The sequence below is a fragment of the Oncorhynchus masou genome, chromosome 10, assembly GCF_036934945.1.
Source record: "Oncorhynchus masou masou isolate Uvic2021 chromosome 10, UVic_Omas_1.1, whole genome shotgun sequence".
NCBI classification, from domain to species: Eukaryota; Metazoa; Chordata; class Actinopteri; order Salmoniformes; family Salmonidae; genus Oncorhynchus; species Oncorhynchus masou.
The window spans coordinates 17,557,779-17,572,304 of record NC_088221.1 but is presented as its reverse complement, the minus strand read 5'-3'; the positions used below and the strand labels follow the sequence as shown (position 1 = coordinate 17,572,304).

The 14,526-nt window shown below is 44.9% G+C and overlaps 1 protein-coding gene across 1 annotated transcript; it reads left to right on the top strand.

The window, feature by feature from the left end:
* Nucleotides 1-525: 525 nt before the first annotated feature.
* On the top strand, nt 526-13,762 carry LOC135547250 (CD276 antigen homolog). The gene is made up of 5 exons (XM_064976050.1): nt 526-1,124; nt 4,168-4,560; nt 4,758-5,021; nt 5,289-5,387; nt 5,491-13,762. The coding sequence occupies exons 1-5, from the start codon at nt 890-892 to the stop codon at nt 5,526-5,528; spliced, it is 1,029 nt and encodes a 342-aa protein (XP_064832122.1). The 5' UTR covers nt 526-889; the 3' UTR covers nt 5,529-13,762.
* The last annotated feature ends 764 nt before the right edge of the window (nt 13,763-14,526 follow it).

The window sequence follows — 14,526 nt, the reverse complement described above, 5'->3', positions numbered from 1 at the left end:
ATTTGTACATCAGCTCCTATAAACGGGTCCATTTGCTGTAAGCATTGTGTGAACAGAATCTTGCCTTGAATTGTTTGGGACTAGTTAAATGTTTCTGATTAGCATAGGCTTATTATAGTTTCATTTATTTGCTCCAAGTGATAAAACAACAATACAGATTTACAGAATACAGAAACTAATAATAAAAAAAGGTTTGTTAAAGAAGATAAATGACATATACTATGTATCATATGTATTATACAGCCACCAGTGGATTAGGGAGCTATGCAATGAGTCATTGTATAAAGAGAAGTTAATCCGCCAAGTATTAAGTGAGAGAGAGTGAGAGAAACACAGAGGTGTGGGGGTGGGGTGGGGGGGGGGATCTTATCATTTGTCATTTCTCAGTTGTCTATTGTAATTAAGTAATGAACTGTGCATGGCTAGTTTCCGTAAGGGAGGTACACACTTCAGGTGAGTAAGATAAGGAAATGTGTTTGAAATAAGGAGGGGAGAGAGAAGCAATGACATGACTAACAAGCATTCTGACAGAAGATCACATAGAAGGCAGCTCCGTGAAAGACATTTTGGTAAAAGGTGAACCTTGATGATCCCAGTGATCTGCGCACTGTTGATTGTGATATTGTGATTTTCCTGACAGGAATGTGTGCTCTGCATGCAAGCAGAAGGAAAGCATTTGCTGAGCAAAAAAAATCTGCTGTGTACCACTTCCTCATAACATCCACCTTACGGAAATTGCCTGTGATAGAAACAGAACGTTTTGACTCAGCATACACAACTGGCACAGGTGTATGAAAGAGTGACAGGACAACGATAATGAGACATTGTGGCGAAATGCTACTACTAGTGCGTGTTGAAGTTGTTGTTTGTACAGGAGGATTTTGTAAACATGGATTTGATGGAACGATTGACACCGGAAATGGATAAAGATACCATAGTTAAGGAGGAGCCACACTGGAGGGACACCATGTATCTTATTCAACTTTCCTCCCACTTAGGAGCAGGTGGGGACACGGTAGACAGTAAGCTCCAAACTAAAAGGACTGTTTATTTATTGTTTTTTCATCCATATATCCTGAGTGCAATGGCCAGACGAATATCGATTTGTATTTGGCTGTTATCTGGTAAGTTTTATTTTCTGTTGTGGCGTTGTAGATTTGCACATGATTGTGTCCCTCGTGGCTGTCCCTGGGCATTTTATCCACACGCCTTTACATTCAAATCCAACATACAGCCAAATGCACAATTTATGATTTATTTATTTACAACACAATGTCCCCAAATGTATTGAAATACAAAAAAAAACAAAAAGAAGCTGTTTGGATAGGGCGTGGTTGTCTAAATGCACGGTGCTGCTACGTTAGTGTACCAAGTATTTGTAAGTAGGCTATGCCGGCAGGCTACTGACAATACTGTAATCACAATTGATTGGATTATTACAGCGCTTTTCCAGACACACTTTTCTAATTTGAGAGAGGAAACCCACCTTGGTCACCCACCTTGGTGATGCCATGGCACACATTTTGTACCAGATAGCTCACCACCCGCCATACCCTAGTATAGGGGGTGTGGGTTAATAGGAATAACTTGAATCTTTAGAGCCAGACTGGTTATTATGTGATAAAACAATCTGCTCTTGATAAAATAACATTTGAGATGCACTGTTAGGAAAATAGAAAGCAGCTATTTCTAACCACAAGCTTGCGATGCTTGTTACTCAGTGTTTGTGATTAACTCTGTGTAAGCCCTCAAAACATTTCTGAACATATGACCGCAAGAGTTTTGGAGGGGAGCAGTGATGCTCAGAATGGTCGTAGCCTGCCTTTCCAAATTGGTTTTCTGTTGTAGTCCTGCTACAAATGGGGTACGGAAACAACTAGCTCCTGTGAGCCTAGTTCACATAACAAATTCCAAGCTCAAACGTTATTGCATGATGTTCATCCTATTTCTATAAGGTTTCCCAAAATAACATACACTTGTAAAGGTCAGGATCTTTTGCTAGGGTTTCTCTTTGTTGTTTTTTGAATGAGCATGCAGAGCAAAGACTTGGTTACGGTCTGCTATTGAAACACAACATCAGACAGTACATGAAGTAGTGTGTGGGGGGGGGGGGGGATAGTATGAGCTGTACAGAAGTGACTTGACTATACTCTTCTTAGCAGTATAAAAGCCACAGCCTGTAAAATGTTCATCTAATAATACACTACATGACCAAAAGTATGTGGACACCTGCTCGTCGAACATCTCATTCCAAAATCATGGGCATTAATATGGAGTTGGTCCCCCCCCTTTGCTGCTATAACAGCCTCCGCTCTTCTGGGGAGGCTTTCCACTAGATGTTAGAACATTGCTGCAGGGACTTCAAATCAAATCGTTATTGGTCACATACACGTGGCTAGCAGATGTTAATGCGAGTGTAGCGAAATGCTTGTGCTTCCAGTTCCGACTGTGCAGTAATATCTAACAAATATACTATCAAATGCACAACAACTGCCTAATACACACAAATGTAAAGGGATGAATAAGAATATGTACATATAAATATATGGATGAGCGATGGCTGTGCGGCATAGGCAAGATGCAGTAGATGGTATAGAGTACAGTATATACATATGAGATGAGTAATGTAGGATATGTAAACATTATTAAAGTGGTGTTATTTAAAGTGACTAGTGATACCTTTATTAAGTCCATTTATTTAAGTGGCCAGAGATTTGAGTCTGTATGCTGGCAGCAGCCTCTCTATGTTAGTGATGGCTGTTTAAACAGTCTGATGGGCTTGAGATAGAAGCTGTCTCTCGGTTCCAGCTTTGATGCACTTACTTCCATTCAATCACCAGAGCATTAGTGAGGTCGGACACTGAAGTTGGGCGATTAGGCCTAGCCCACAGTAGGCTTTCCAATTCATTCCAAAGGTACTCGATGGTGTTGAGCTCAGGGCTCTGTGCAGGCCAGTTAAGTTCTTCCACACCAATCTCAACAAACAATTGTAGTATGGACCTCACTTTGTGCATGGGGGCATTGTCATGCTGAAACTGGAAAGGGCCTTCCCCAAACTGTTACCGCAAAGCTGGAAGCACAGAATCGTCTAGAATATCATTATATGCTGTAGTGTTAATATTTCCCTTCACTGGAACCAAGGGGCCTAGCCCGAACCATGAAAAACAGCCCCAGACCACTATTCCTCCTTCAAACTTTACAGTTGGCACTATGCATTGGGGTATATAGCATTCTCCTGGCATCCACCAAACCTAGATTTGTCTGTCGGACTGCCAGATGGTGAAGTGTGATTCATCACTCCAGAGAATGTGTTTCCAGTGCTCCAGAGTCCAATTTTATTTTTTTATTTTACCTTTATTTAACCAGGCAAGTCAGTTAAGAACAAATTCTTATTTTCAATGACGGCCTGGGAACAGTGGTTAACTGCCTGTTCAGGGGCAGAATGACAGATTTGTACCTTGTCAGCTCGGGGGTTTGTACTCGCAACCTTCCGGTTACTAGTCCAACGCTCTAACCACTAGGTTACCCTGCCGCCCAATGGTGGCGAGCTTTACACACCTCCAGCCAACGCTTGGCATTGCACATGGTGATCTTAGGCTTGTGTGAAGCTGCTGTTTGCTTCCAGAGACAGTTTGGAACTCGGTAGTGAGTGTTGCAACCGAGGACAGATGATTCACACTGGCGGTCCTGTTCAGTGAGCTTGTGTGGCCTACCACTTCGCGGCTCAGATGTTGTTGCTGCTAGACATTTCCACTTTACAATAACAGTACTTACAGTTGACAGGGGCAGCTCTAGTAAGGCAGAAATTTGACGAACTGACTTGTTGGAAAGGTGGCATCCTATGACAGTGCCACGTTGAATGTCACTGAGCTCTTCAGTACGGGCCATTCTACTGCCAATGTTTGTCTATGGAGATTGCATTGCTGTGTGCTCAATTTTATACACCTGTCAGCAACGGGTGTGGCTGAAATAGCCGAATTCACTGATTTGAAGGCATGTCCATATACTTTTGGACATTTAGTGTATATAGGCCCTACTAAGGTAACATACCCCTTTATTTGAAGAATATGATTAACATACAGTATCTTAAAGAGATTGGTACAACTGTCTTATGTTGTCATATGAAGTGTGTGCTTTCCTGTAACAAACTGTTTTTTTCTTAATCAGTTGTGGACTCATCTCAGATGTCGAGCCATCCCATCATTGGGATTCTTGGAAAGTCCATCATGTTGCCTTGCAGCCTGAATTCATCTGCACCCGTTGTCCCAGCAAGACTCACACTCTACTGGACAGCAAGACTCAAGCACCAGAAGGAGGAGCAAGTGGTCCATGCCTTATACAACGGAGAAGAGAACAACGACCCCCAATTTCCAGTCTACAAAAAAAGGACGCAAATCTTCAAGGACCAGCTTTCTTCTGGGAATTTCTCCCTCTTGCTCAAAGATTTAAGGGTTGAAGATGACCTCGCAACTTTTTTCCTCTTTTATCATCAAGAGGATGGAGATTACAACACAGTTAACCAAAACAAAGAGATGTGCTTGACCACTGTGAAAGTAGCAAGTAAGACAGTTTTACATACAAAGAATGCCAGTAGTCAAAGGCACGTTTATCAATATTAAATTGTGTGTACAAGACAACGCCCATTGCCATTACGCACCAAATACCTATAAAACAGGAATAACTGTACTTATCATGTATGATTTCCACTATTGTGACTTTGTCTAAGTGCTTTATCTTTGTCATGGTATGCTCTGCAGAAAGCTACCATAAACCCATTGTGACAGTGAACTATGAAGAATGGAAGGCAGAATGCACTTCTCAGGGAGGCTACCCTAAACCTAGACTGACCTGGACCAATCAGAACGGGTTACTAGACCCCGAGGTTCCTCAGATTGTTCAGGATGCAGGAAGTGGAACATTGAACATTTCTAGCACGGTGAACATCACAGAGAATCAGACTGTGACATGTGCCATCTTCAACCCGACTCTGAAAGAGACATTGAACACCACAAGATCAACAGGTGAGTAGCCTAAAGTATTATGACAGGAAAACAGGTCAACGGATGGTCAATTACAAATAGATTACCGGAGATTTGCTCTGGTTATAGTAAAGCACTAAACAGCTAACACTTAAAGCTATCTGGCTGTGATCTTACCCTTAATGACTGTCTATGTGCCAATGACCCTAGTTGGTTGGAAGGATAGGAAATATTAGGGAAACCAAAATGTCCATTACATGACAGGCAACCCTGTTGATGTCCACACCTCTCTTTATCCCCTCCCTACAGGCGGGGAGCAGGCGGGCCTCTCGAGCGGCATAAAAGCAGGAATTGGTGTTCTGGCTGTTGCCGTGATTGGGTCAGCACTGGTGTTAGTCTGCTGGAAAAGTGAGTCATGCAATTTTCATCTTTCATCACTGTTGAGTTTCATGTCACAGCGGAATCTCCTGAATGACTATGATGCCATTAATAAACTCTCTCTTTGTCACAGAGCATGCAACGGAATGGTGGCCGATACACAGGAGATGAGCCCACTACGACATAGCCTACTCCAATGTGTGCTTACTACAAAGTGTTAAACTGGTAATGTTGATAAAATATTGATCTATAGAATGTTTTTTTTATCATTGTTACCATTTGGCACTTAAACCTTTAATACATTTTGATCCCAGGATGTGACTGAACACAGTGTCATAGTGCTGTTAGGAACAAGGTCACTCAAGAACAGGCTTCTCTAGCTACTAAAATACCTAACCTCAATTTTGATTGATTATTTGTTAGTACAGTTGAAGTCGGAAGTTTACATACACTTATGTTGGAGTCATTAAGACTTGTTTTTCAACCACTCCACAAATGTCTTGTTAACAAACTGTAGTTTTGGCAAGTCGGTTAGGACATCTACTTTGTGCATGGCACAAGTAATTTTTCCAACAATTGCTTACAGACAGATTATTTCACTTACAATTCACTGTATCACTAATTTTTCCAACAATTGCTTACAGACAGATTATTTCACTTACAATTCACTGTATCACAATTCCAGTGGGTCAGAAGTTTACATATACTAAGTTGACTGTGCCTTTAAACAGCTTGGACAATTCCAGATAATTATGTCTTGGCTTTAGAGGCTAATTGACATAATTTGAGTCAATTGGAGGTGTACCTGTGGATGTATTTCAAGGCCTGCCTTCAAACTCAGTGCCTCTTTGCCTGACATCATGAGAAAATCAAAAGAAATCAGCCAATACATCAGAAAAAGAATTGTAGACCTCCACAAGTCTGGTTCATCATTGGGAGTAATATCCAAATGCCTGAAGGTACCACGTTCATCTGTACAAACAATAGTACGCAAGTATAAACACCATGGGACCACACAGCTGTCAGGAAGGAGACGTGTTCTGTCTCCTAGAGATGAACGCACTTTGGTGCGAAAAGTGCAAATCAATCCCAGAACAAAAGCAAATGACCTTGTGAAGATGCTGGAGGAAGCAGGTACAAAAGTATCTATATCCACTGTAGAACGAGTCCTATATCGACATAACCTGAAAGGCCACTCAGCAAGGAAGAAGTCACTGCTCCAAAACCGCCATAAAGAAGCCAGGCTACGGTTTGCAACTGCACATGGGGACAAAGATCATACTTTTTGGAGAAATGTCCTCTGGTCTGATGAAACAAAAATAGAACTGTTTGGCCATATGACCATCATTATGTTTGGGGGAAAAAGGGGGAGGCTTGCAATCCGAAGAATACCATCCCAACCGTGAAGCACGGGGTTGGCAGCATGATGTTGTGGGGGTGCTTTGCTGCAAGAGGGACTGGTACACTTCACAAAATAGATGGCATCATGAGGAAGGAGAATTATGTGGATATATTGAAGCAACTTCTCAAGACATCAGTCAGGAAGATAAAGCTTGGTTGCAAATGGGTCTTCCAAATGGACAATGACCCCAAGCATACTTCCAAAGTTGTGGCAAAATGGCTTAAGTACAACAAAGTTAAGGTATTGGAGTGGCCATCATAAATCCCTGACCTCAATCCTATAGAAGATTTGTGGGCAGAACTGAAAAAGTGTGTGCGAGCAAGGAGGCCTACAAACCTGACTGTTACACCAGCTGTCAAATGCCTATGTGATGCGGGTAAGACGGAGTTCGGCGCAGGACACAGAAATGAGTATTAACCGTTACTTTACTCAAAAACAATATTCCATACAGGAGACAAATAATCCAGGTCACAAATCGAGACAACCTGACAATAACAAACACACACAAATCCAAGGTGGTAACCAGAGGGTTAAATAGGGAACAATGATTATGGAATGGAAACGAGGTGTGTATAATGAATACAAAACAAATAAAAAATGAAACTGGATCGGTGGTGACTAGAAAACAGTTGACGTCGACCGCCAAACGAACAAGGAGAGGGACCAACTTCGGTGGAAGTCGTGACACCAGCTCTGTCAGGAGGAATGGGCCAAAATTCTTATAGTGGGAAGCTTGTGGAAGGCTACCCAAAAGGTTTGACCCAAGTTCAACAATTTAAAGGCAATGCTACCAAATACTAATTGATTGTATGTAAACTTCTGACCCACTGGGAATGTGATGAAAGAACTAAAAGTTTAAATAAATCATTCTCTCTACTATTATTCTGACATTTCACATTCTTAAAATAAAGTGATGATCCTAACTGACCTAAGACAGGGACTTTTTACTAGGATTAAAAGTCAGGAATTGTGAAAGCCAAATACATTTAAACTCAGGTTAAGGTGTATGTAAACTTTCAACTTCAACTGTATATATGTCACGTCTGGTCAAGGTGGGTGGAATCAGGCGCAGAGAGCAGAAATGCGAATAATCAAGTTTATTCTCCAGTGAACAAAACAACAGTCAACCCAAAAGCAAGACAGGGTGAAAAAACAGCAAAACAGGGAAAAACTAATAACCGGGAGAAAAAACAGCAAACACCGACAGACAAAACGAAATGACAAAAATAACAATCCCGCACAAAACACAAGGGCGGGACAACCTACATAAATACAGATACTAATTAACTAAACAACACACAGGTGAAACCAATTAGACAAAACCAACAGATACACGAAAAAAGGATCAGTAGTGGCTAATAGGACAGTGACGACGACCGCCGAGCACCACCCGAATGGGCAGGAGAGCCAACTTCGGCGGAAGTCGTGACAGTACCCCCCCCCCCTTGACGCGCGGCTCCCGCAGTGCGCCGCCACCGTCCTCGAGGATGACCCGGAGGACGAGGTGCTGGGAGATCCGGGTGGATGCGGTGGAAATCACTCAAGAGGGAAGGATCCAAAATATCCCTCACCGGAACCCAGCATCTCTCCTCCGGACCGTACCCCTACCAGTCCACGAGGTACTGTAGGCCCCCCACCCGGCGTCTCGAATCTAGAATGCGTCGAACAGTATAAGCCGGGGACCCCTCGATGTCTAGAGGGGGCGGAGGGACCTCAGGCACCTCACCTTCTTGCAGGGGACCAGCCACCACCGGCCTAGGGAGAGACACATGAAACGAGGGGTTAATACGGTAATACCTAGGAAGTTGTAACCTATGACACACCTCGTTTATTCTCCTCAGGACTTTAAACGGCCCTACACACTGCGGCCCCAGCTTCCGACAGGGCAGACGGAGAGACAGGTTTCGGGTCGAGAGCCAGACCCTGTCCCCCGGTGCAAACACGGGGGTCTCACTGCGGTGCTGGTCAGCGCTCCTCTTCTGCCGCTCTCCCGCTAACCGTAATGAGTCCTGAACGGCTTTCCAGGTGTCCTTGGAGCGCTGTACCCATTCCTCCACCGCAGGAGCCTCGGTCTGACTCTGATGCCATGGAGCCAGGACCGGCTGGTAACCTAACACACACTCAAACGGAGACAAGTTAGTAGAGGAGTGGCGTAAGGAGTTCTGTCTAGTTCGGCCCATGGAACATACCTTGCCCACTCACCAGGCCGGTCCCGACAATAGGACCGCAGAAACCTGCCTACGTCCTGATTAACGCGCTCCACCTGCCCATTACTCTCGGGGTGAAAACCTGAGGTTAAGCTAACCGAGACCCCCAGTCTCTCCATAAATGCCCTCCACACTCTTGACGTAAATTGGGGACCCCGATCAGAAACGATATCCTCAGGCACCCCATAGTGCCGGAAGACATGGGTAAACAAAGCCTCAGCAGTCTGCAGGGCCGTAGGAAGACCGGGCAACGGAATGAGATGACAGGACTTAGAAAACCGATCCACAACGACCAGGATCGTAGTACTTCCCTGGGACGGGGGAAGGTCGGTGAGAAAATCCACCGATAAATGTGTCCACGGTCGTTGTGGAACGGGGAGAGGTTGTAATTTACCTCTAGGCAGGTGCCGAGGAGCCTTGCTCTGAGCACACACTGAGCAGGAGGAGACATAAAATCTCACGTCTTTAGCCAGTGTGGGCCACCAGTATCTCCCTCTCAGACTCTGCACTGTCCTCTTGATACCAGGATAACCCGAGGAGGGAAGAGTATGAGCCCACCTAATCAGCTTGTCCCTGACCAACCTCGGCACGTACTTGGACCCAACTGGACAGTTAGGAGGAGCCGGCTCTGATCGTGAGGCCCTCTCTATCTCAGCATCCACCTCCCATATCACCGGTGCCACGAGACATGACGGTGGAATAATGGGAGTTGGCTCTACTAGCCGTTCCTCGGTATCATATAGGCGAGACAGTGCGTCAGCTTTAGTGTTTTGGGAGCCTGGCCGATAAGTGAGGTTAAACTGGAACCTAATAAAAAACATGGCCCATCTAGCCTGACGTGGATTTAGTCTCTTAGCTTTCCGGATGTACTCAAGATTACGATGGTCAGTCCAGATGAGAAAAGGGTGTTTAGCCCCCTCAAGCCAGTGTCTCCACACCTTCAGGGCCTTGATTACAGCTAACAACTCCCGGTCTCCCACATCATAGTTTCGCTCCGCTGGGCTGAGTTTGCTCGAATAGAAAGCACACGGGCGGAGTTTGGATGGCACGCCCGAGCGTTGGGACAGCACGGCTCCAACCCCAGCCTCGGACGCATCCACCTCCACTATGAAAGCTAAAGAGGGGTCCGGATGCGCCAACACGGGCGCGTTGGTGAACAGCTCCTTCAGACGACTGAAAGCTCTATCCGCCTCTGCTGACCAACGCAAGCGCACCGGTCCTCCCTTCAGCAGTGAGGTAATGGGAGCAGCCACCTGACCAAAACCCCGGATAAACCTCCGGTAGTAATTGGCAAACCCTAAAAACCGCTGCACTTCTTTCACCGTGGTCGGAGTCGGCCAATTACGCACGGCTGTAACGCGATCATCCTCCATCACCACCCCGGAGGTGGAAATACGATACCCCAGGAAGGAAACGGACTGTTTGAAAAACTCACATTTCTCCGCCTTGCAATACAGGTCATGCTCCAGTAGTCGCCCAAGTACTTTACGCACCAAAGACACATGCTCCGCGCGTGTGGCAGAATAAATCAAAATGTCATCAATGTACACTACCACTCCATGCCCAAGCAGGTCTCGGAGAATCTCATCTACGAAAGATTGGAAAACGGCTGGAGCATTCTTCAACCCGTATGGCATGACGCAGTATTCATAATGACCAGAGGTTGTACTAAATGCGGTTTTCCACTCATCTCCCTTCTTGATACGTACCAAATTATACGCGCTCCTCAGGTCCAGTTTTGTGAAGAATCGCGCCCCGTGAAATGATTCCATTGCCGTAGCGATGAGAGGTAGGGGGTAACTAAACCCCACTGTGATGGAATTTAGACCTCTATAATCAATACACGGACGCAGACCTCCATCTTTCTTCTTCACAATAAAGAAGCTTGAGGAGACGGGTGATACGGAGGGCTGAATGTATCCCTGTCCCAGCGATTCGGAAACATATGTTTCCATCGCAACTGTCTCCTCCTGGGACAATGGATACACGTGACTCCTAGGAAGTGCAGCGTTTTCCAGAAGGTTTATCGCACAGTCCTCTCGTCGATGAGGTGGTAATTGGGTCGCCCTCCCTTTACTGAAAACGATAGCCAAATCGGCATACTCAGAGGGAATGCGCACGGTGGAAACTTGGTCTGGACTCTCCACCGAGGTCGCACCAACGGCAACTCCTATGCACCTACCTGAACACTCCTCTGACCACCCCTTAAGAGCCCCCTCTCGCCAGAAAATCACTGGGTTGTGTTGAGCTAACCAGGGAACCCCCAACACCACTGGAAACGCTGGTGAATCTATAAGGAACAGGCTAATCTGCTCCTTATGATCACCCTGCGTTACCATGTCCAACAGCACCGTAGCCTCCCTAATTACTCCTGACCCTAATGGTCGGCTATCTAAGGAGTGCACGGGGAAAGGTCGATCTAACGACACCAGGGGAATCCCTAGCCTCAACGCAAACCCACGATCCATAAAATTCCCAGCTGCGCCTGAATCAACTAGCGCCTTATGCTGTAGAAATGGGGAAAAACCCGGGAAAGAAATTAATACAAATACATGACTGACAGGAAGCTCTGAATGAGTTTGGTACTTACTCACCTGGGGTGATCGAGCAGTGTTCTGCCTGTCCTCCCGACTCCCTGACGAGTTTCTCCAGCACCGGTCGGACGTGTGCCCTCGTCGACCACAACTGGTGCAGGAGAATACTCCTCCTCCAGTCCTCCTTGACGCTGTACCTCCCAAATCCATAGGGATAGGATCTGGGGGGCTGGGGATAGGAAACGACAGGACTTGATCCGAACGCCCGCGAGCAGCCAGCAAGTTGTCGAGACGGATAGCCAGATCGATAAGACCATCGAGTGTGAATGTGGTGTCTCGACATGCTAGCTCCCTGCGGACGTCCTCCCTGAGACTACATCTAAAATGATCAATCAAGGCCCTGTCGTTCCGTCCTGCTCCTGCTGCTAAAGTCCTGAACTCAAGGGCAAAATCCTGTACGCTCCTCGTCTCCTGACGCAGGTGGAACAGCCGTTCACCCGCCGCCCGACCCTCGGGTGGATGGTCAAAAACAGCTCGAAATCGGCGGGTGAACTCTGGGTAATTATCCTTAGCAGAGTCCGGACCATTCCAAACTGCGTTAGCCCACTCAAGGGCTCGCCCAGTCAAGCAGGAGATGAGGGCGCACACGCTCTCCTCTCCAGAGGGAGCCGGACGCACGGTAGCCAGGTATAATTCCAGCTGAAGAAGGAAACCCTGGCACCCAGCCGCCGATCCGTCAAACGCCCCTGGGAGTGTCAGCCGAAGAGCCCCAGAGCCAGATGAGGTCGCAGGAACAGGAGGTGCTGGAGAAGGGGTGGGTAAAGAAGATGTGGGGAGGCCACTCCTCTCCCATCGATCCATTCTCTCCATCATTTGGTCCATAGCAGAACCAATCCGGTGAAGCACGCTGGTATGATGGAGGACCCTCTCTTCCATCGATGGGAGAGGAGACGCTGCTGCTCCTGCTGATTCCATGGCAAGGTGCGGGATTCTGTCACGTCTGGTCAAGGTGGGTGGAATCAGGCGCAGAGAGCAGAAATGCGAATAATCAAGTTTATTCTCCAGTGAACAAAACAACAGTCAACCCAAAAGCAAGACAGGGTGAAAAAACAGCAAAACAGGGAAAAACTAATAACCGGGAGAAAAAACAGCAAACACCGACAGACAAAACGAAATGACAAAAATAACAATCCCGCACAAAACACAAGGGCGGGACAACCTACATAAATACAGATACTAATTAACTAAACAACACACAGGTGAAACCAATTAGACAAAACCAACAGATACACGAAAAAAGGATCAGTAGTGGCTAATAGGACGGTGACGACGACCGCCGAGCACCACCCGAATGGGCAGGAGAGCCAACTTCGGCGGAAGTCGTGACAATATACTTCATGTTCTGTTAAAAAAACACACAAAAAACACTTGATCTCAGTTGAAGCTGACGTTTATCTCAACGAGTAGCAACTCAAAATACAATGGAAATAGAATCACCAAATCACCTAGTATTTTCCGATCAAAAACATATAAACAAAATAGTAGATATTAGACGATTAGTGATGAGCACAACACAACACTTCAATATTCACCAACACCCAAATAGGCCTGTCAACATTATTGCAGTGTTCTATTCATTTATGCTGTCATTTTGATTTGTTAGTTTCCTCAGTTTTTTCAGGGACCCCTTGAAAGCTCAGTGCAGTCCCAATGCCTCTGGTTAAGAAACACTGTGCCACTGTGCCATGCTGATGCTATAGGGAGGAACATAGGCAGGGTTGGTCTTAAGCACATCTGCTTTGGGTTTTACAATTCCAGTATTAAGCCTGGTTGACAAAAAAAGTGCAATGATGTCAGTTGGTTTACCTTGGTTTAATCATGTTTTCTTTATTATTTTTATGATCCATGACAATGAAGGACTGAAAATGTTCTTTATGTTCTCTGTTACATTCCTATTCATATGCTTCAAATATTATTGAATTGTATTAATGGGGTTATTCTTGTGTTTTTTACTTAGCTTTCTGTACAGTGGTAATGGGTCAATTTTAGTTAAACCAGAAATGTTCATTGATTGGCAGCTACACAGAATCTGATATGACTTGGAACTTAATAAATGACAATGATCTGAAACAAGACATTTTGAAATGTTGTACAATACTACTATCTAGAGGTTCTTTGTGTTTCAACAGTAAGATTGCATGCTATGTTTTTTTCTTTTTTTTTACCTCATTGAGCTTTAAACCAATAAAAGATTCCTCTTGATATATTTGTTGTTGGATGGATATTTTTTTTCTTGTTTTTTCTTCTGTAAAACTCTAAAGAGCAATATCCTCATCATCAAAGACAGTTACGGCAGCAATATTGTGTCATTGGTCGTCTTGTATGTGCAGTGATATGAGTAAAGAAAATAGGTAGGATTCAACAGGGTGTATTTACTCAGCAGTTCAGTAGCCTACTACTGAACATTGCCTGGTAAACAACATTATGGTATCCCCTCATGGAAAACAGCAAATGAGCTAATTATAATACACAACGTAAGCACAATGAGTGGATAACAGACAAGCCGTAATTTCAATTAAGATAATGAGCAAGCTAAAATGGACAATATCCCTATTTGTTCATCATTTTTTAAATGGACAGCAACTGAATTCAGAACATGGGCCGTTCTTACAGTATCCTCCCTACACACCAAGTCAGAACCGTAGGATAATTAACGGGTGCAAATAAACAGACATTGAAAGCTTTTAAAATATTTTAGGATGACATTTCTCTAAAACTGGCTGTAGACCACGTGCACCACCAAGTCAGAATGGTAGGCTAAGTTCTGATAGAGAGAGGGACCAAATTCATAGGGTTAGACACGTGCTATTAACAACATATACTTAGTATTACTTTCTTAGCTACAGTATACATATCTCCCTGGCTTATTTTTGGTCTCACCATTTTGCTAAGCTCACTTGAACAGGAAGGTGGCGTGGCGTTAATTCTTGTTGGCAAAGTTTTTGTCATCAAACTTTGTCATCAAC